At 32.8% G+C, this 22467-nt stretch overlaps 4 protein-coding genes across 5 annotated transcripts; 2 read left to right on the top strand and 2 right to left on the bottom strand.

Moving 5' to 3' along the window:
• Positions 1 to 4801: 4801 nt before the first annotated feature.
• Positions 4802 to 8149, bottom strand: LOC130932762 (uncharacterized). Its single transcript, XM_057862175.1, has 5 exons — positions 7992 to 8149; positions 7010 to 7352; positions 5862 to 5966; positions 5730 to 5777; positions 4802 to 5313 (listed from the first exon to the last, which is right to left on the bottom strand). Exons 2-5 carry the CDS (start codon positions 7292 to 7294, stop codon positions 5074 to 5076), a joined length of 678 nt encoding a protein of 225 aa, XP_057718158.1. The 5' UTR covers positions 7295 to 7352; positions 7992 to 8149; the 3' UTR covers positions 4802 to 5073.
• Positions 8150 to 10840: 2691 nt separating this feature from the next.
• On the top strand, positions 10841 to 14668 carry LOC130936210 (inactive glucose-6-phosphate 1-dehydrogenase 4, chloroplastic). Of its 2 annotated transcripts, none has more exons than XR_009068079.1 (12): positions 10841 to 11029; positions 11118 to 11367; positions 11438 to 11577; positions 11702 to 11796; positions 12151 to 12265; positions 12399 to 12604; positions 12697 to 12805; positions 12911 to 12948; positions 13087 to 13207; positions 13272 to 13474; positions 13703 to 13917; positions 14004 to 14238. XR_009068079.1 is itself a non-coding variant. In XM_057866247.1 (12 exons), the coding sequence occupies exons 1-12, from the start codon at positions 10943 to 10945 to the stop codon at positions 14239 to 14241; spliced, it is 1803 nt and encodes a 600-aa protein (XP_057722230.1). In that variant the 5' UTR covers positions 10841 to 10942; the 3' UTR covers positions 14242 to 14668. The 2 variants fall into 2 exon arrangements, 1 of the variants encoding a protein (XP_057722230.1); XM_057866247.1 differs by having other exon boundaries at positions 13717 to 13917; positions 14004 to 14668.
• Positions 14669 to 15428: 760 nt separating this feature from the next.
• LOC130932547 (uncharacterized) lies at positions 15429 to 17185 on the top strand. The gene has a single exon (XM_057861886.1). It carries the CDS (start codon positions 15922 to 15924, stop codon positions 16411 to 16413), a length of 492 nt encoding a protein of 163 aa, XP_057717869.1. The 5' UTR covers positions 15429 to 15921; the 3' UTR covers positions 16414 to 17185.
• Positions 17186 to 18615: 1430 nt separating this feature from the next.
• Positions 18616 to 22325, bottom strand: LOC130933182 (GDSL esterase/lipase At1g09390). Its single transcript, XM_057862731.1, has 5 exons — positions 22001 to 22325; positions 20372 to 20560; positions 19918 to 20078; positions 19469 to 19733; positions 18616 to 19209 (listed from the first exon to the last, which is right to left on the bottom strand). The coding sequence occupies exons 1-5, from the start codon at positions 22269 to 22271 to the stop codon at positions 18977 to 18979; spliced, it is 1119 nt and encodes a 372-aa protein (XP_057718714.1). The 5' UTR covers positions 22272 to 22325; the 3' UTR covers positions 18616 to 18976.
• Between the last annotated feature and the right edge of the window lie 142 nt (positions 22326 to 22467).

Below are 22467 nucleotides of genomic sequence, written 5' to 3'. Positions count from 1 at the left end.
GAAACCATGGCCTCCGTGAATACTCTCATATCCAGTCACTTCTCTCCCAACATGGCCATTTAAATCTCCTCTTAAGAAAATCTTATCTCCCGAAGGTATGCCTTGAACCAAACTCTCTAGATCCTCCCAAAACCTTATCTTGTGTTGTTCGTCTGAACCCACTTGCGGTGCATAGGCGCTAATCACATGGAAAGCACCTCCCTCCACCACAAGTTTGATAGAGATGATCCAATCTCCCACCCTCTTGACATCCACTACGTCCTTCTTCCATTGCTTATCCACAATTATTCAAACCCCATTCCTATTCTTCACATTTCCTGTATACCAAAGTTTGAAACCAGAAGTATCTAACTCCCTAGCCTATGCACCAACTCATTTCGTTTCTTGTAGGCACATAATGTTAATCTTCCTCCTTGTCATGGTGTCCACCACCTCCATGGACTTTCCTGTTAGAGTGCCTATGTTCCATGCCCCAAATCTCAACCTTCTGTCGCTTCGACCTTTACCTTTTACTTTGTGAACTAGCTTATTTACCCTCGTCCGTTCACGAAAACGCGAGAACCCTTGCTCATTTAACACTACATCCAGGCACCGATGCAGCGGCTCTTACTTTGACACCGTACTCGAGCCACACAGCGCGTTACTTCCGGGCAACGACCTAGCTTTAGCGCAATAATGTCTTTGATTCATGTCATGGGGTTCGGCTATATTTTTATGTTGGTTGCCGAAAACCTAACACAACCCTCCTCCTTTCTCCGGATTTAGGACCGGCTATGTACCGCAAATGTAATATGGGCGGAGTTTGACATAATAATTTTATATAAAATTTAAAAGTTTATGTACGATTCATTCACTATAATATTACTTTAGCTTCTCTTTTAATATATTAGTTTCTTATCATCCTCCTTACACTTATGTGCTCACTAAGATTTTTCATTCAGGGCGTCAATGATATCAAAACCATTAAGAACAGGTAATTAAACCACACCCACTAAATTGGAATATGAAAGAGAAAGCTCCTTTTACTTCTAGTTTTTTCTAAAATATGATAGTACTCTTTCTACAACCTGCGTGATGTATAAGTTTAATTATTTTAAAGTGGTTCCAAACTTCCAATGGCATTGAAGGTTCACAATGCCATGATAATTACATTTCAAGCCAAGCAATGCAGAATTGGTAAACTAGTATATATTGGAGAACCAAAGATGTGAAAATTTAACCGACTATAATTTATGATGTATAAATTGAATATTTTGTGTCTGTGATTAGTAGCTATAATTCCATCAAGTGCTCGGTTTAGATGTCAAGTATATATTTGTCAAGAAAAGTAAATTTTAACCAGGACTCTCAAATCTCAATCACTAAAATACAGAGAAAATGAAACAAATATTTATTTAAATATGATAGTTAAACTGTTAAAATGTGAGGTAAAAAAATAATATTTAAAATATAATATTTTTAGATCATAATTATATTTCTAATATATTTTATATATAATAATTATTCTGAAGGTTACTTGAAATTGATTGCTTTTGAGCTTTGAATGTGAAGTCTACACGTCCTAGGGTGGTCTGTCCGACATTTTCTCCAACGAGGATGAATCCGTCCAAGTTGTTTGTAAAGAGGTAGAGAATTGTATTTGTAAAGGACTCCGATACTTAAGTTAGCAAGGGTTTTAGGCAATTTTTTGTAAATTGGATTCTGAATATATCTGAGGGTGTCAGTGTATTTATAATAGAATAGATAACTACTTTTTGAAGAAGTTTCTCCTTTATTGGTGGATAACCGTTTCCTTTTCCTAGGAAAGTTGTTGAGATCTCCATTCTAGATAAATGGAAGATATTTTAAGAGTCGGATACTTATTTGGATAAGTAGGATTAGACTCTTGTCACTGTGTCCAACCTCTATAAGGTCAAGTAGATATTGACTGGATTAGTTCCTTTAATTAGGCCTTATTCATTTTGGGCTTGGCTGTGTTTTTCAACCAGGATATGAATAGTTTTCCTACTTGAGTCCGACCTTTGTGAGGTCGAACTCAAGCATTTATTGGTCGGACTGGTCACTTGTGGTATTAGAGCATCACGTCTGATACACTGCCTTTCTAGGAAATAGGTTGGATATTCAACGTGTTTTCATGAACTTGAAGCGCCGCGTCTAATTATTTGTACGTTTCTCTCTGGTTACTTTTGGTAATCGTGCACATCATAAATGAGGAAAGGTGAACTTACCCTTTTGCCTTTTGGGTCTTATAAATATTCAAACTATTTTCTCTTTCTCCTTTTTCGCTGCTTCTTATGAATCATTTCATTTTCATTTTCTCTCAAAATTCTTCATAATCCCATTTTCATTTCAAGATTTTTCTATCTTAAATTTCTGCTAGAAATTTTTGTTCGTGTGTTGAAGGTTTTTGGATCGTATGTGTTTTGCTGCTTGCATATATATCGTTGCTCACTCCTCCTCCTCAAGGTTGGTCTTTTTATTTTTTTGCAACCTTATTTCATCGAGAATGAGACGCTTCTAATATTGTCTTTTTGTTGCTTGTGAAAAATGGTTTCTTATGAATGTTCCTCCATAGTTACTTGGCGATTCTGCATTCCTTTTTCTTGAATTTTTGTTGTTGTAATTTTTTGTGTTTGAATGTGGGGAATTACTCTGTGTTGCCCCCAAATGGTGTTGTTTCATTCTTAAGAAAACAACGCTATTTTCATGTTTATCTGCTTAGTTTGCAATGAGAGGTTAAGAACCATGGAACTCTTCTACCTTGTTGGGGGTGGTTCGACCTCTTGTGGACTTGTTTGAATGTTTGTATTGTTGTACTCATATTTTCAACTTGTTATGATGATTTTCTTTTTACTGTATTTGTAGGTATAGCTTTATGTGAACTAGCGTTCCCTCCCCCATTAGGGCCACCTGTTCTATCTTGTCGTGGAGGTATCATGAGTGTTCGGTTGTCATTATGGTATTCCGGTTCAGACTTGGATGCTGTATGTCCATCTTTGGGATGATTGTTCACCATGATTAGGGGCAAACTTCCAGGTCCCGGCAACGGCGTCAATGTTGAAACTGATTGCTTTTGGTCTTGAACGTGAAGTCCACACGCCCTAGAGTGGTCTGTCCAATGTCTTTTCCAACGAGGATGAATCCGTCCGAGTTGTTTGTCAAGAGGTAGGGGGTTGTACCTGTAAGGGACTCTGATACTTAAGTTAGCTAGGCTTTTAGGCAGTTTTTTTGTAAATTGGATTCTGAATATATCTGAGGGTGTAGTGTATTTATAGTAGAATAGATAACCACCTTTTAGAGTAGTTCCTCCTTTGTTGATGGATAACCGTTCCTTTTTTTCTAGGGTAGTCGTTAAGATCTTCCTTCTATATAAATGAGAGATATCTTAAGAATCGTTTACTTATTTAGATAAGTAGGGTCAGACTCTTGTCATTGTCATTGTGTTTGACCACTATAAAATCGGATAGGTATTGACCGGATTAGTTCCTTTAATTAGACCTAATTCATTTTAGGTCTGACTGTGTTTTTGGAGGCCACAGTATAAAGAATATTTAAAATATAAGAATACATTTAATTTATATCTATTTTTATATTTAAAAAAAAGGATAAAAAAAAATTTAAAATTTAAAATTTATAGCGATAGATGGTGGCTTGATGACTGCTAGCTAACGGTATATAATGGTGGATGAATCAAATTGTGGCATTTGAAAAACAAAAAAGTAGAAATAAATAAAAAAGATTATTTTTTATTTTTTATTTTTTCCAATCTAATTATTATTGAATAAAAATATTAGCCTTGTTGATTTCTAATATTAAAATAAAAAACAACCGTGAATTCCATTTAAGGTTAAATAATGTATAAGATTAGGTGCATACGAAATTATCTATAGATGTTTTCAAAGCTAAGAAGACTTGCAGAGTAAAAATAAAATCAATCCCGCTACGTTACCAATAACATTTCTATCAACATCTGCCAACTCTTATTTATAAGAGTATTTAATAAAAGTGTCTTCGTGAATGTGTCTAATAAAAATATTTTTTTTATAGCTGTGTTTAATAGAAGTATCTTTATAGATATATTTTTTGGATGTGTCTCTTTATATATGTATTTAAAATATAATAATTAATCATTGTTGGTAATAAGTTGGCAGATAATATGTTGGTACCCTATACTTATAAAGTGTTTGTAAAGTAGATTTGAATAACCTAAGAGCAAGTGTTTTAGCATTTATATTGTTTTATTTCTAGAAACAAATTTTAATTTATTACGGCTCTTGCTTGTTACTATGAACCTAAATTTTGGTGTCTGATGATTCTAAAATACTAAATAGTAAATTTGGTTTATTACCAAATTTAGAGTTTAGACAAAGGTTATGTATTTTTTACTTTTTATTACCAAGTGACAAACTTTGAAGTTGGATAGGATGCTCTTATTAGAATTTTGCTTAAGCCTGCAGAATGCTTGATGTAGTAGCTGATTTTTAAACATGTGATCTATTTATAAGCAAATCTCTTAGATAAAATCACCTGTAATCTTTTGATAGCTATTACTAAAGAATATTAACACCCTTAGAAGGTGGAGCAATAGATTCATTCCGTTTCTATAATTATACTACTGTTTATTAGATACATAGAGAATTAAATGAAACTTCTTATAAGTGTGAGAATTAAATGAAACTTCTTATAACAGATGATTATATAAACGATAAATATTCAAATATAAATTGATTTATCAACTCAAATAATAATGATACGAGTAACATATTGAGCACCATCCAACTAAACTACTACTTGTTGAGTATGAAAAGAAAATGAATTTTATTCACTTGAAGAAGTCAAAGTCAAACTATCATCCCCGTAATAAATCATCAATCACGAACATTTATGGGTGAAAAGCAAATGCCTCTATTAACACATGCCATTTTTCAATCAACACATTTCCATTTAAATATATTTCCTGTCATCAGAGATTATTCATTGAAGATTACATTCATTCATTCATTTTCACAAGCATTCCAACACCACAACAATTTTATATCAAGCTCCCAAATATGAGGGTCTATGTTGGTGATATTAACATATAGAAGCAAGTACCTCTAACAAGGAAGAAGCAAATTGCATTTGAGTTTCTTCATTTATTGTTGAGAAGAGTGGCACATGAACAAAAAGAGATTTAATCCCGTTCTGCTCTGCAAAACGAAGGGAATGGTAGTAAACGTAATTGCATACAAACCTGCCTGCATCATCCGATAGGATAACATCATATTCCTTCTGTGCCAATGCCTTGGTGATCTCCACAACAGGAAGCGAAGTCTGCACAGAGTTAGGACCACAATCAATGAAGTTATTTCATAACTTTGGGATTGATTCAAATTGCTTATGTAATAGAAAATAATTTTATTTGCTTGTGCATGCTTCCATAAAAAAAAAGTTGGTAGATATCTAATATTTTATGTTTAGACACATTTGTAATAAAATTAATTACACATAAAAATAAGTGTATTTTTTATAAAGTTGACAGTATTTAAGTTTATCTTGAAAAGAAATAAATGAAAATTCTTCTATACATTCTTAATTTTAACGTTCATCAATAAACTGACCACTAAGTGTTCTACATGATGAAAACAGTCAATAATATTAAACATCAGGCTAAATGTTAACACGTTAATTATTTTAAGAAAGAATTACGAGTGTAAATGTGTACGTAAAACTTCAATGGTCTGTTTTACCTGACGTGTTCGTGAAATTTCACCATCTGAAGGAACAATTGGGACTCTCTGCAGCATATGAATTATATAAAGATCAATCATAAAGTTTGTTGATAAAAAAATATTTAAATGAATCTACTTATCCAATCTGACCTGGGGCTTCCATCCCATTTCATCAGGGCAACGGAAATTAGCTTCATTGAAAGCTTGCTTCTCTATAGCAAACCTTGTTGCACCACTATTAACCCCAAAATGAAGCTGAATAAACATATATCAGAACCACCCAGAATGTAAATGCACAACAAGAGAAATGCAAATATAATGAAATAACTAATATTTGAGATAGCTGAGTAAAACTAATTGGGTAGTGGTTATCCATTTTTTAGTTGACTTTTTCAGTTCATCTTTTGAACTAAGTTGTAGTAATATTAGAAAGAAAGTACAACATAACTTATATAAGCTAGATTCTACCTTTGAAAAAATTTTTAGAGTAACTTAGAATTAATTTCTTTTGGTCTTCATATTCAGACATGAATCCAGACTAAGAATTAAAACACTAATAGAAAATAAATGAAGAGATTATGAAATATTTAGTTTTACAGTATGAAACACAGAGGAAGTAAAAAAAAAACACATAGCAGACAGAGAAGGAGAATAGAACTATTGAAGGTTTATTAACAACAAAATGAATACAAATCTACTTTTTTCACTAATCATTTCTGGTACTCTCTATATATTACTACTGCTCTAATTAATTATTTCTAGAACTAAAAACTCAACAAGCAATTATGCATGAAAAAACAAACTTAGCTATTCTTGAATTTCTTGTTTTTCTGAACTTTGACGAGTCTAACTTCTCTTATCTCTACAATAAATATGCATAAATCAATTATTAAAGCATCACATTCTAAAAATAATTATAATTATTTGAGATAGTTGGAACAAGAATAGATTCCTATACATCAACAACAAAATTTAAATCTTTAATTAACACATACAAAAATAAACCATGAGACAATTCTGTATTGCTCAGTGTATCATAGATTATTTTGTTCTTTTCTTCTTTGATCATATTTATTTTCTTTATACAATAATATTTATGTCTCTTATTTATTCAGAAGACAATTAAGCAATAACAATATAATTATGCATACAAATCCATATAATATTAGTATAATAGAGTATGTGGTACAAGAGTATGAGGTACATTGTTAAGTATTCTAGTGCTCTTTGTTTTCTTTGTTTTATTTTTATCTTATTTTAGTTTATTTTAGTTCTTCTTATATAAGATTGTAACTCACCCAAATAATTCGGTTGGAATTTGAAGATTCAGATTGAGAGTCTTGTGGAACAATAAGGGCAGATTGTAAGGTCTGGTAGAGTGGAACAAGTGCTCCTTCACCTGCGGTCTCAAGAATGGTGCAGCTCCCAATAGTTAAACATTTTGGCAAAGTCTTCTTGTTCATATATTCTGTCAAATTATTGACAATTATTTCTGTTGGATTCTCTAAAACCCCATGGAACTTTTTAAATCCTGTCACATGAATTGTTGTTATCTTTGCTGATGGAGGACCTTCGGACCCCATTTACCAATGAGTAAGTAAAGTTAAGTTTGTAATATTTAAATCCTTATCTTACAAATACCTGCATTAGATGATGACAAATTTTGAGTGAAGGGAGTAACAAAAGTAAAATAATTAGTATTTCTTACCTAGTGAAACTAATCTTATTTAAAGAAACATATAATATCACACCACATTCTTCAATCAATATCCCCTTTGCTAGAATGATAAGAATTGAAAGAAAAAAGCTATCCAACTTTAGTTTAAGGGATAATTCAGGCATTTCAATTTGTTTTTCTTTGAACTCCAAAGAGTACTAGAAGTTAAGCCTAGTTTGGGGGAAGTTCAGTTCTTTACATGAAGATTGGGGCATGGGAGTGGGACAATTCAATCATCTCATAAAAGAACTTAAACAAAATTGGCATAAGAAGAAACAAAACAATTCGGTGTTGTCATAATCTCACAAATCTAAGATTCCAAAGCAGTTTCAAGCGGGGACACAGCACACACCGAATAGATTATAGCTCAATTATGGCAATATCTAACCCCAAACCACCTAACCTTAAACCAGGAAGATTAAAATTATCAAAGACCCAGAAAACAATTAAACAAACGATTCAAATTAAGCATGTGATCTCACAATTGGAGAAAAAAAGAATTAGCATATGATCGAGAGAGGGAGACAGAGGGAGAGAGTATTCCATTCCAATTTCTCACTCACCGTGAATTAGAATAATCTTGAATAGGGAGGGACGGAGGGACGGAGGGTCTCACCGACCAGTCTTACGGTTATGCTTATCTACTCAAAGTTGAAGATTCCGATTAGATTTACAAGAAAAATATAAAGAACAAGAAATACTGACTGTATGAGCTACATTATAGACAATGTAATAATAATGTAAATAAATTAAATACCAATATTTAATATTTAATATTATTTTGTCGAGTTAAACCCCAAAATGGTCCCTGATATTGGCGTTTTGCACTGAAATCGTCCCTGAGATTCCAATTGCACCAATTACGTCCCTGAGATTGAAAAAAATGCACCATCGTAGTCCCTGACCCATTTTTCATTAACGACGTGATGACGTGGCATGATGACGTGGACTGTAAGTGACACGTGTCACTTCATGATTTGGCCACGTGTAATGGTAGGATGATGTGGTGACCAGTGACACGTGGCATGCTGACGTGGATAGTTGTGCCACGTGTCACAATGTTATTTGGCCACGTGTCCAGTAGTGCCACGTGTCGCAACAGTATTTGTCCACGTGTCATCCATTATGCCATCGTTGTATATGCACCAAATTAGTCCCTCACTTTGCATTAAGTGACTCATTTTAGTCCCTGAAATTGAATGTCGTGCACCAAACTAGTCCCTTCACCAATTTTTTCTCTTTTTTTTTCTATAAATTCAAAATTCTCAATATTTTTGAATTGATTAATTTCAATTCTATTTTTTCACACGTTCTTCAAATAAAAGTGTTTTTATAAAATGTTTTTTCTCTTGCGGATACCTCTAATAGCCGCCATCTTGGAGTTGACGTGAAAGCATTTCAAGCTTCCCTCATTATCATCTCCGACCTCTTTCGTCTAGATTGCAGAGATCAAAAGTGGTAGTGAGGGTGGTTGAAGTACCTTCAATCTAGCTCATTTATACATAACGAAAATGTGTATTTCATAAGAAAAAATATTTATTTTAATTATTAATTTCTTGTTAAAAATACATGTTTTTTTATGAAAAAAATGTGTCTAATCAATCATATAATTATTTTTTTTATAATAACATACTTATATATTACAAAATTTACCAATATTAAATTATTAAAAAAATTATATAATTAAAACTAAAATCTTAAATTTTTTATAAAAGCACTTGTATTTAAACGATATATGAAAAAATAGAATTGAAATTAGTGTATCCAAAATATTAAAATTTTCAATTTAAAAAAAAAAAGAGAAAAAATTGGTGAAGGGACTAGTTTGGTGCACGACATTCAATTTCAGGGACTAAAATGAGTCACTTAATGCAAAGTGAGGGACTAATTTGGTGCATATACAACGATGGCATAATGGATGACACGTGGACAAATACTATTGCGACACGTGGCACTACTGGACACGTGGCCAAATAACATTGTGACACGTGGCACAACTATCCACGTCAGCATGCCACGTGTCACTGGTCACCACATCATCCTACCATTACACGTGGCCAAATCATGAAGTGACACGTGTCACTTACAGTCCACGTCATCATGCCACATCATCATGTCGTTAATGGAAAATGGGTCAGGGACTACTATGGTGCATTTTTTTCAATCTCAAGGACGTAATTGGTGCAATTGGAATCTCAGGGACGATTTCAGTGTAAAACGCCAATCTCAAGGACCATTTTGGGGTTTAACTCTTATTTTGTCAGATGAGGTTGCATATCATAATCATATCATCATGAATCGTTTTCAAATGTTGTTCGTTTTCTTTAAAATAATTGAAATTATCGCATTTTTAAAGGCGAGCATGTTGGCGTGGGTGACCTTTATTATAATAATTCATTAATCCTTTCTTCACCGCTCTCTCTTTTCCACGTTTTATATGGAATCATTCTAATTTGTGGTTTTCTTGACTTCATTTCAATTAAATCCGCTTAAGACAAAATGCTTAATTTAAAAACAGTTCACACTTTCAGAGTTAGGTACCAAAAATAATAAATATAGCTTTAAGTTAATCTCTGCAATTTAAAAAAGTGGAATTTGTTTTGTTAAAAGTAATAAGTACCTCTAAAATTTGGCCAACGAATTATAATTTAAATGGGATAATTTTTCCATATTCATTTAAAAGTCATAAGTTTGAGTTTCGCTCTTAACTTTAGAACAAAAAATACCTCTAAAATTTGATAATTTGTTATTCAAGTTTGAATTGTTCTTGCTTCAAATAAAAAAATTTATTAAAAAAATAATATATGAGAGTCAATTTTTTTAGCTAATATCAACTAATATTTTTTAAATTATTTTATTTATTTTAAATTTAAAATTATAAATTATAAATTTTAAATTATAATTCTAAAGTTTAAAGTTAGGTAATGTTAGTTAATTAAAAATTAGTTTTTAATATTTTCTCATACTTAAATTACCAAGGTCCTACAATCTATTCCAGCACTAACACAGCTGGTTGGCCGGGGAAAATGAAGAAAGAAAAGCAATGAAGGAATTAAAAAAAAATTGAAAAAAGTTCCAGCATCACAGAATTAACAATTAATATATAAAGAAAATATTTACTATAAAATATTATTTGAATTGGAAACCAGATCATCTTTCCGTTTTTATTCTATTTTATCCTGTCAGAAAATAAGTTTAAACTCATGCCTTTGTAAAAACTATTGTTAATTAATATTTATATATCCTCAAGCAAGAACCAAATTTTTAATATTTATTTAGATAGACGAATAAGTCGAATATCACTGTTCTAAAATAATACTCAAAATTTGGGCCAATAGTTGGCATATTGATTGGGCTGGCCCAATAAGCCCAATTTTTTTTGGGGAGGGGTCACTACTCACTACGATGCTCCGATTGCAAACGTCCTCTGTCAACACCTACTCCACCACCGATCGTAACATGTCCGAAAACACACACTAGTTTAGTCAAAGCAGATATCAAAGAAGTCGCAGGAATGTCACTGTCTTTTTCTTCAGCCTCCGTAGCCTTATCTGAATGCTCAATCCCAATCCACCGTTGCTGCCATGCTCACCGAGTCACTGTGAGTTTAGAATATTACTAATTAATTGTTCGTGTGGAAACTGAAAAATGGCATGAATGTTGTAGTTGTAACTGTGCATGTGCTGCAGGGCGGATCAAGCAGCTTGAGTTCAGTTACAGGAAGTGATCGCCTCGTACTGAATGTCAGAAATGGTAATTTGTGTCGGAAGTTTCGTGGTTTGAAACTATGGATACTGGAGAGGCTCAATTTTAAAATTCAACCAGCTAAGCTGCATAAGAGGTCAACGAATGGTAGTCAAGATAGAATTCATCACTTCAAGAACAATTTGGAAACAGGATCTTCACCCTCAATTACTCACACTCATGTTATTCCTCATGGTTAGTTTGCTTATATGCTTAGGGTTCTATGCAATTTTTCAGTGTTTCACACATGCTGAGTTTGTGACAGATAAGGTCAGTTCCATTTCCATGGATGTTAGTGGAGGACCCTCCCTTTGCATCGCCGTCATAGGAGCCACTGGTGAGCTCGCAAGGGGGAAGATTTTTCCGGCTTTATTCGCTCTCTATTATAGTGGCTTCCTTCCTCAGGTACACCTTTTTCTTTCATCCCTTGCAACTTATGACAAGTCATGCCACTTCTTTCGGGATCTTTAGCTTTGTTCTAAAAATTTTAACATATTAAATTTTTAAATTTCCATTGCTTTATCTGCAGAATGTAGGAATTTTTGGGTATTCAAGGAAGGATATGACTGATGAGGACCTGCGATTCTGTATAGCCTCCACATTAACATGCCGAGTTGATCATCAGTATGATTTAGTTCTCACTTCCCTAATTCTTACTACATAATATGTCCTGGCTCACTTTCATTTTATAAAATATTTATCACTGTATCTTACATATGGCATCTCGGGAAATTTCATGCTTAGTCATGGTCTGTGAAATATTCACTAACCTATAGTAAACAAATTCTCCTTGAATTTGAGTTTTACATGTAAACGTTTAGTTGCTAAAAGAGCTAACCAACTCCAAAGTTGCAATTAAGTTGGTCCATTTAATTTCTCAGAGAATTTTGTTATTCATCTTGTCCTATGCTTGCTGCTTAGTCAATAAGTACAAGATATTCAAGCTTTTCCATTAATGTGAAATACAAAAACTTTCAGAGAGAATTGTGGGGACAAGATGGATGCTTTCCTTAACCGAACTTATTATATTAATGGAGGGTATGACAACAAACACGGTATGTCCATGCTGAATGCCCGAATGGAGCAGATCGAGGTAACTCTGAATGAATGTCTTCAGCATATTTGAAAGTTCTTCAGCTCTTCTCAAATAGGTCACAACGATCTTTGTTTTGTAAGTTGTATGCTCTTTGATATTTTATTATATTACAGCTTATTATCTACCTCAGGGAGGATCCAAAGCCAACAGGATATTCTACCTTTCCGTGCCACAAGAAGCACTTTTGGATGTTGCATCGTGTCTTGCTAGCAGTGCTCAGACCCAAAGTGGATGGAATCGCATTATAATTGAGAAGCCATTTGGCTTCGATGTACTTTCTTCCCATAGGTTGACACAGTCTCTCCTTTCAAAGTATGAGGAAAAGCAAATATACAGGTGTATATATTCTCCCTCTCCCTGCTTGGCCATTAGATCATGCACACAGAAATATTGCTGCATAAATTGATTGTTTCATGTCTTCTTTTCAGGATTGATCATCTTCTGGGAAGGAATCTCATAGAAAATCTCACGGTTTTAAGGTTTGCAAATCTAGTCTTTGAGCCACTCTGGAGCCGTACTTACATACACAATATACAGGTCAGCCCCCCTTCTTTAGTCTGAATACTAACATGCTTTAATTTCTTGATTTCTCTCTTGTGCAGTTTGATGTTTGTAATCAAATTATCTAATTAATATATGCAGATCATTTTATCAGAGGAATTGGGCGTGCAGCCTGGAAGGTGATCATAGTGGTTGTCTTGCCATTTAAGTAAATATGATCAATATGTCATGATTTTCTAAATATCGCAACAGAAATTCTTCCTCCACAAGTAGTTTTTTATGACAGGGCATCAGCATAGTCCTTGTTGCCCATGCAGGTATTTTAGTGGCTATGGGATTATCCGTGATATTGTTCACAGTCATGTACTTCAAACAATTGCATTGCTTGCCATGGAACCACCAATAAGCCTCGATGGCGAAGATATTCGAAATGAAAAGGTACAATTATAGTTTATAAACTTCATAACATAGCTTGATGCGATAGTGACTGGTTTCTTCTCAGGTCAAGGTACTCAGGTCAATTCGCAAATTGGAGCCTAGAGATGTGATTCTTGGCCAGTATAAAGCAAGTAGCAAAGACAAAGTTGATGTATGCGTAAATGGTCTGACACCCACTTATTTTGCTGCTGCAATGTACATTGATAATGCACGATGGGATGGCGTGCCATTTTTGGTTAAAACAGGCTTTGGACTCATCAAACACCAGTAAAAATCTGTATCTTTTTTGTGACTTTTGTTCAGATACATATTCTATGATTGATTTTTTAAATTCAATGGCAAGACTATCTCTGTCCCTACTTTCTTATGTTTGCATGCATGAATTCCATTACAACTACTATAATAATAATAGTATAATTGATGTGCTTATGTAACACAGGTCTGAAAAATTAGTGGTTCAAAACTTCGAATATGTTATATGCTGATCCAGATCAGATATTGTTATGCAGAATGGAGATACGGATTCAATTTCGTCATGTGCCAGGAAATGTTTACAACGAATCCATCGGGCATAATATCGACCGTGCCGCGAATGAGCTCATTCTTCGTGATGTTCCCGATGAAGCTATCCTGGTGAAAGTTAACAACAAGATTCCAGGACTGGGGTTACAATTAGACTCTTCAGAGTTGAATCTGCTCTACAAGGACAAGTAAGCAGTTGATATTAGATTATAATGCAAGAACTGTTGTGAGTCTCTGAGTCTGACGAAATTGACATGCATTGATGTTAAAAAAGGTATAACATGGAGGTGCCGGATTCATATGAGCATCTTCTGCTTGATGTCATTGATGGGGATAACCATCTCTTTATGAGAAGTGATGAGCTGGCAGCTGCGTGGAACATTATAAGTCCAATTCTGAATGAGATGGACAAGGACAACATGTCACTGGAGCTTTATGAATTGGGGGGCCGTGGTCCTGTTGGAGCATACTACCTCTGGGCTAAGCATGGTGTTCGTTGGGTGGAGGACTAAAACTTACTCCTTGTGTTTTCTGTTATTTTATTTTCATGTTTATGGGACCACAGGCACAGCAATCAAGAATCCAAGAATGATGATGAGGTCGCTTTGCTTGGACAAATTATGGACGCGTGCAAATCATATTCCATTCCTCAATTCTCGTATATTATTATGATTTGGTTTGATTTGTGGATAAAGCTTATGTAAGTCTTGAAAGATATGTTAATTTAAAATTTGGAACATCCATTAAAGTAAGGTGATAGTGCTCTCCAGTACTCAGCTTATACCACCACAGATATTGCAATTTTCAACAAGTGTTTCTAGAACGGGATTTCTTTTAATCCAATTTAATGTGACCAAAAGAAATTTCCCATCTAGAACCTGATACTCTCTAATTCGAAATTTCGAATATTGAAGGTGGTGATTGTTAAGGTGGTTATATATAGTTGTCTAATTTATTAAAAATAGTTAAAAATGAATATTTATTTTAAAAGACAAGTTCAGTGAATTTGACACCAATACTCTCTTATTATTGAAGAATATGTGATCGAGTCAAGTCAACTCGAATTAAGCATGTGATTTGAGGGTTTTAATTTAATCTAAGAAATTGTGGAGATTGGCTTGCTTTACTCGCACTTAAACTTGAGTTGGTCCACTAAAACAGTTGGTAGACAAAAAATTGTTTGCTTTTCACTAAAATCCAAGTTGCCTAATCTAATCTATATTCAGGCAATTAAAGTCCAAGTTGCGAATATATTTTATTGAATAAAATTATAATTTTTGACGTACACATGTACGTTAATAATTACATGAACTATTTTCATAAGACTGATGATGATGTTGTATTATTCGGACATGAGTTAGGACACACCCAAATCCCAATTGATGGTAGCTTATTATTTCCCCCCGATATTTGTTTAATTATGGGGTCCATGGTCCATATAGTCATATACCCATCCCCATACATGGTTAGCGATAATTCTTCCTCCCCTTCCATAGATCCATCATCCACCTTCTCCACAAGATGCCCCATCATTTGTCATAAAGCAGCCATATGACACAATATTGGTTGAATTATTACGTTATGGGATGACGCAAGCGGCATATATAAATATAGTACACTACAGGCTCAATGTTTGTATTTTACTATTTTTCGCTCCAATTTACCATCGTACCCTTACTGTTTTCACGGCCACATGGGTCTTATTGTCAAATCATTAATGGTGCTTGGAACCATTATTAACGCGGTCCTGAGTCCTGACCTCGTTTGCTGGTCAACTAACACGCTTTAAATTCAGTCTCTTTGAACTTAGAAGGCAATAATAATTTCCCACATCCCGTAGTAGTTGTTGACTGTGTAGCAAAGTTTTAATTTGCATTAGTCGGTTTCGAAATTTAAGAATATACCTTATTGTTTGTTGAAGCCAAAATTTTAATTTCAGTCTACTTTATATGGTAATTTCCTTTCACTTTCACTCTTGTCTATTGCACACTGCCGATAATGATGTTGGGTTAGAGAAAATAATGGAGGCAAACAAGTTATTAAATTAATTAATTTCATATTCTTCTTTTTTTCTAGTCACTACTTTTCTGTGAGCATCTTTTCTTGTCCCAATAACATAGAGTAAGGTTCGTACTCCCTTAGTCTTCTCCATATAAGGAAATTAAATACAGAGAGACTAAATTGTAGTGTTGATGAGGATGGAAGGAGAAAGAAGGAAGCGGAAATTGGAGAGTAGTGAAGAAGAAGAAAAAGAAGAAAATGAGGAGCAGAAGATGGAGACGTTCTTCGCCTTGGTGAAAAGCACGAAGGAGGCGCGTGATCTCCTCTTCAATAAGGACAAAACGGATAACAAGGTTGATGAGGATGAAGAAGCCCTCAAGAAGGGAAAAGCTACTTGGATTCCAATGTTTCAGCCAGAAGATTTCATTGATTATGGAGAATTGGGAAGAAGAAGTAGTCATAATAATAATAATAATAATAATAATAGTAATAATAATGTTCCAACAACAACTCCGCATGCATCAGGTGCAGGTCCTTCGGAGAAACAGAAGGAGGAGGTGGTGGTGATGGAGAAACAACATTTGCAAGAAGCGGCGGCGGCGACGCTGGAGGCACCTATTCCAGAAATAAATGAACAGAAGGAGAAAACAAGTGATCTTCTAGACTTAAATCTTTCTTTGTGATAAATGCCATATATGTATGTGAATGTATGTATGTGATTTGCTGACCTAATTGTATCTTTATTGTGTTATTAATTATATTATTGATCAATTAGTGTTTATTGTTGAGATAATATTCAATTTGGCCCGAGTCTCAATTTAGTTCCCGAGATTTCAATTGTCTTTATTTAGTCCCAAAAGTTTATAAACGTGCCTCATATTAGTCCCTAAGACGATTTTTAGTATACAAACGTTAATGGAGCGCTGTTATACACCATCAGATGTAATGTTAAAACTTGTAAAATAATGCAGTTTTGGTTTTGGCATTTAAATAGCTAAAAAACAGCATCGTATTACTTATTTTGTTAAGTAAAATTTTAATAAACACCATTTACGATGTTGTTTTTGGGTTATTTGTTGTTCACGACAGTGTTTCGTTAATGTTTGTACGTTAAAAATTGTTTTAAGGACTAACATGAGTTATGTTCACAAAGTTTGGGGATTAAATAGCGACAATTGAAATCTCAAGGACTAAATTGAGACTTGCATGTAAGTTCAAGGATCAAATTGAATATTATCCCATTCATTGTTACTTCATGATTAACCATGGAATTGTTTATACAACGGAAGAGAGTCATCATGTTTAGTATACTGTGGTGATTTTTCGTGCTCAATCCTTAATAATAATCTGCCTTCTGGCTTTGTCTGTTAAAGTTTTACAAGCAGCGTCTTGGCAATTGAGGAGATTTCTGTACTTTTACTCTCTTAGTTGATTAATAACACTTTAATTGTTCAATTTATATAGAACATTTTTTTTCTTTTGTTTAAATAGTTTATTAGGTTATGGCTGTTTTGGAAAGTTTCTATAAAAATATTTTTTAAAACTAACATATATGTAATAAAAAATAAGAATAAATATAAATATTTATATATAAAGTTCAAAAATATTATGAACAAAAAATTAATTATCATGTAATTATATATAAATATATATGTTCTTTTATTCATTTTCAATACATATTTTATTTTTCAACGTATATGTTATACGAATGATTAATTTTTTTTACTAAATATTAAATGTAATATGATTGTATAAAGTTATATTAATTTTTTTAACTTTGAGAACTATATGTTAGTCAAAAAAATTAATCATTCTATAACATTGAAAAATAAAATATGTATTAAAAATGAGTAAAATAACATATATATTTATATATAGTTACATGATAATTAATTTTTTATTTGTACATAATATTTTTAAACTTTATATATAAATATCTATATTTATTCTAATTTTTTATTACATATGTGTTTATTAAAGGCATTTTAAATTTTAAAAATTAATATTAATTAATATATGAAATTATATTAGATATTTTAATTTTGATAAGTACAAGTTAATTTTTTAAAAAAAATTAGGTGCTTTAAAAGTACCCTAATTTTAAAAAATTGTCAGTATAAACACATGAACTTTTTAATTTATCAAGTGCAAAATGAGGTATTTATGCTTTTATAAAACACAAAACACTTGTTTTAAAAATTTTACCAAATCAAACCGAAGTCTTGCAAAATGCAAATATTCTTAGAAACAAAGCATTTTGCCAAACAAACTAAATTTTTGAAATATCAAGATGTCATTTGTTTCTTTAAGAATATCATTTGATCAAAATCTGAATATTATGGACCGACATAATACTATAATAGTCTACGTTTTGTCATACGCAACCATACACTTTGTTTTTCCTTTTCACAAAAATAAAAGGTAAGACAATAATGAGAGACCATGGAGTCCTGTAATTATTTCTCCAGGTTTTGAGTCCATACGTACATATGCTACGGACATGAACATGGGCCTAAATTGTACAACTGCATATGAGACCAAACAAACAACAAAGGGCCCCTATTGAAGGAAAGCTTCTCCTATCAAGAAAATAACAAAAAAAAAATTAAAAATTAAAAAAATAGCAAAGCTTCCATGTAGATTAATTATAAGTCTAACCATCTTGTATTGGTTTAATAGTTAGTTCACTAATTCATTTAAATAAGTGTCCAAAATTCGAATCCCGTATTATCTATGCAACAACCAAATGCCAACAGCAAACCTTAAATAAAGCTCCAATCCGCGACAAATTAATCTTTTATATATCGAGTTGGTCTATATCAAGAGGGCAAAAAAATTATAAAAAGCCCTATAAATACTTAAAGAAATCTCATCACATCTTTAAATAATCTTCTATGGAACAATCCTCTTATTTTTATTGCACTACATGTCAATAACTCAATACGCTTGATCAACGAACTATTATTTTTCATGTATCATTGATCAATGCTCATACATCACACACATAATTTGCATACTACAAAAACAATGCCTAGCAACAAAGACCAATTATACAACCCAAGATGGCCCCTAACTTTAGAACTTGCATCTTGGGCAAGAGAGCGAGACTACATAACAAACTGTGTTTTTTGAGAACAACTACAAAGAAAATAAATAGAAGTATAAGGACCAAAAAAGAACCACAAAGATGCAAAGACAGCACTTAATGGAGTAAGTGTTTGATTCATTGCTTTGCACACTGGTTAGTCAGTGATTGCAGAAGAAATCAAAAGCTGTAGGTGGTGTGGAATAGGCCTTGGAAAGAATCTTTGAAGCTATGAATGTATTTGCAGCCTCAGTAAGATGGATTCCATCCCAGCTAACATATTTTGATCCTTCACTACAAACCTGATACCCTGGTTGCCCACATGTCACCCTTGGGTCAAAATTGTAAGGAGGCCCTCCAGACCCGCAGCACACCATCAACGAATTCGAGAAACCTAATCATCAATGAATCTCAAGAATTCATCAAAAGTTCCAGCCATCATAATTCAATCATGCATGTTATCAGAGGCAACTGCAAATAACTTGGACTATTTGCCACTTAAACCCAAAGCAGTTAAATACTGTGCTTGTTATTAATAATGTCATCCTAAGTTAGGGAGTGAGAGACATCAATGATCACAATTAAATTATTATGACACAAATACCAACTGAATAAGTACTTGAACAAGAAGAAGGTGCTTTTGTTTGGCTTACCATATTTGGCGGCATTTGTGATAAGATCATACTTAATGGCATAAATATCGACATAGACTATGGTAGCATCCTTCAATTGAGTTCTTAGCTTAAGTGACAACCGATTCAGTGCATCATTAAATAATCTTGCAGCAGAGTTATAGCTAGAAAGACATCCAGATGAATCCAGATCCTTCTTTTGAGCCAGTGCAATTAATTTGGGAAGACATCCTAAGGGTCCAGTGTTGTGAAGCCAAAACTTCCTGGCACCTTCATTATACAAACTCTGCATATCAAGAAATGAACATTACAAACAAAATTCTTATCTATCTCACTTATAATTATAGAAGTTTGGCCGAAATTTCAAATCATACAACCATGAACAGAAAGAAAGATTGTGTGATGCAAATAATATGATCAATAGGAAAAAATGTTTCACTAATCACCAACACCAACCAAGTAGGACTCACCCTAACAGCCGTTTCAATCTCGGCAACAACTGTTGGGATCCTCTTGATCACTTGTGCATATGACAAATTTTTGGTAAATGAATCAGCAATGTCATTTTGCCCAATATCAATCAAGTAGAGTGCATCTCGGAACCCTCCATCATTTATCAAATTGGTTGCACCTGTAAGTTTATGAGGCAATTATTTAGTTCTACTTCATTCATAAATTCAAACTCCATATGAATATTTTACAAACATAACATTTACCCCAATCAGATAGCAATAATATGATACCTCAAGTTGAACTGAAAGCATAATCAGTATTAATTTTTTGGCCCAAAAAAAAGTCATTTAAATACCTTAATTGGGATATGAACTCTATAAAGTATGAAACATTGATGAGAAAATAAAAACCCTCCAACAATGAACTTTTTCTTCCAAGCAATGAAATAATAACGAAAAAAGAAAAATCTACCTGCATTAACAAGTTCAAGTGCACGAGCTTTGAGACGCCTGAACTGCATGACTTGTATATTTAAAGAGAATGGAAGATACTTGGGGAGTGTAGAGGACCCTACAACTGCAAAGTTTGCTCCATTTGTGAACGTCGATCCAGACAATGGGTCCATATATGGGTTCAATAAACTCATGTTCATACTTTGGCCTGCAAATGTTAGAGGGAAATTGTTCAATAGTCTTGCATCTTTTGCATCTACGCCTTTTAATGATATAGAAGTAAATTTTTTATATACTAACGATACATCAACAGTAAATTGTAAATTGTAAACAAAAACCAACTAACAAAACAATTTGCATATCTAACAATTGAAGAACTGATTTACTAACATCCAAAGTCTAGGTTGGTTAATTTTTATTGCTCGCATTTTCATCCTACTACATCGAATTCAATTTTAATGTATCACAAATTTTAAAGTGGATTTTTGTTATTTCCTCGCTAAAATAATATTTAGTGACAATTTACACGGCCATCTAATTAATTAAATTAATAAGTAGTATATTTGAAAATATTTTTATTTAGGTTTAATTATCGTTCTTATATTTTTACCAAATTTATAATTAGGTTTATATATATATATTTCTGGATTAGATCTCTATATTACTTTTAATTTTATAATTAGATTATTCTCTATATAAAAAATATTAGAATTTATTGAATATTTTTTTGTAAATTAAAGATATATAATTAGATCTTTTGATTACATTTTTTGAAAGAAATTTTTTTTGTTAATTTTAATGTTTTTAACATGAAAAATACATAATTATAAAATTAAAAGCATGGTATGAATTCAATTGAAAAAAAAATAGGAACCAAATTATAAATTTGATAAAATTACAAAACCGATAAAAATAATTAAAATTTTTTTTATAATACTAAATGTTAGACCGTAATCTAGAGGGATTTTAATAGGTAATGAAGTTTTTAATTAAGAAAGAGTAACCCAATTAGTTAAAAATTTTAATTTTGATTAGCTATGTAACAAGTTTTTTATTAACTGCCTAAAATAAATAGTCATTTAAATTATCATATGTAAAATATAAAAAAAATAACACATGTGATCGAATGATTATAAAAAATATTTTATTCTGTTTATTAAAATTAAACTCTTAATTAAAGAGATATAAATATATTATTTTTAGTAGACATATATGTTTTTTTTTTTTTTGGAATAGTGCTAGAAACTAACACATTTTTTAATTTATAGTAATTAATTAATTATTCTTAGTATTTTTAATAATAAAAAATTATATTTAATAATATAAAATTATATTTTTTTATGATTAAATACTAACTAAACTAAATTTTAATAACAGTATTGACCACTAAGATTTTCTCTTTCTGGGGATTTTTTTTTTTTTTACAAGTTGTGTGAGTTTTTTAACTGAGGCAAAGGTGATGGTGCTGGACAGACGTCAGCACTAAAGACTCAAAGTCAAAGATATGTGAGAAACATGGACCCCACACGAGATCACAAATAGAATAGTAATACGAAATAAAAGAATAAGTGACCGACAGATCCCGTAAGAATGAAGATAGATCCATTTACAGAAAACAGAGAAGAGAAGCAATTAAGTTAAGTCTTACAGAGCAAATCGATTATGAGGCGTCCATCGGACAAGCGACCGGTGGATCTATGGAAGAAGCTGCGTCCATTGGGGAGGTTGATAGGGTAACCGAGTCCAGAGGCGAGTCCACCCGTGTCCGAGTTGGAATCGCCAAACACGAATATAGCTGGAGCTTTATCGCATCCATAAGCTGAAGAAATTGAATAGAACCACAGCACTAACAAGAATGATAATGGAAATGAGAATGAGAATGAGAATGGAAGGCAGTGACCGACGCAACCGGAACCCATTGTTATGTTATCTCTTGTCCGTTACACAGGACATGACTTAATTAGACTTGACAAAGACCCGTCTATATCTACTCCTCTCACTTCCCTTTTTTGACTCTCCTCCTCTCAAATAATAAAATAACCCGGCTTGGCACTTCTTTTAGGCCCAATCAAATGTTGGGCCTACGGGATCCGTTTCAAACATCGCAGCCCAACC

This window comes from Arachis stenosperma, chromosome 6, assembly GCF_014773155.1.
Source record: "Arachis stenosperma cultivar V10309 chromosome 6, arast.V10309.gnm1.PFL2, whole genome shotgun sequence".
In the NCBI taxonomy this organism is placed as follows: Eukaryota; Viridiplantae; Streptophyta; class Magnoliopsida; order Fabales; family Fabaceae; genus Arachis; species Arachis stenosperma.
The sequence above is the reverse complement of the archived record's forward strand: the minus strand, read 5'-3'. Positions and strand labels throughout refer to the sequence as shown.

Excerpts from the sequence above, each read along its gene's own strand:
- LOC130933182 (XM_057862731.1), bottom strand. The coding sequence starts at position 22,271 with ATGGGTTCCGGTTGCGTCGGTCACTGCCTTCCATTCTCATTCTCATTC. Across the intron at positions 20,079-20,371 it reads ACTTGAACTTGTTAATGCAG|GTGCAACCAATTTGATAAAT; the intron begins GTAGATTTTTCT and ends ATAAACTTACAG. Across the intron at positions 19,210-19,468 it reads CACAAATGCCGCCAAATATG|GTTTCTCGAATTCGTTGATG; the intron begins GTAAGCCAAACA and ends ATTGATGATTAG.
- LOC130936210 (XM_057866247.1), top strand. The coding sequence starts at position 10,943 with ATGTCACTGTCTTTTTCTTCAGCCTCCGTAGCCTTATCTGAATGCTCA. Across the intron at positions 11,797-12,150 it reads ACATGCCGAGTTGATCATCA|AGAGAATTGTGGGGACAAGA; the intron begins GTATGATTTAGT and ends AAAAACTTTCAG. Across the intron at positions 13,475-13,716 it reads TTTGGACTCATCAAACACCA|AATGGAGATACGGATTCAAT; the intron begins GTAAAAATCTGT and ends ATTGTTATGCAG.
- LOC130932547 (XM_057861886.1), top strand. The coding sequence starts at position 15,922 with ATGAGGATGGAAGGAGAAAGAAGGAAGCGGAAATTGGAGAGTAGTGAA.
- LOC130932762 (XM_057862175.1), bottom strand. The coding sequence starts at position 7,294 with ATGGGGTCCGAAGGTCCTCCATCAGCAAAGATAACAACAATTCATGTG. Across the intron at positions 5,967-7,009 it reads ATTCCAACCGAATTATTTGG|CTTCATTTTGGGGTTAATAG; the intron begins GTGAGTTACAAT and ends ATGTTTATTCAG. Across the intron at positions 5,778-5,861 it reads AAATGGGATGGAAGCCCCAG|AGAGTCCCAATTGTTCCTTC; the intron begins GTCAGATTGGAT and ends CATATGCTGCAG.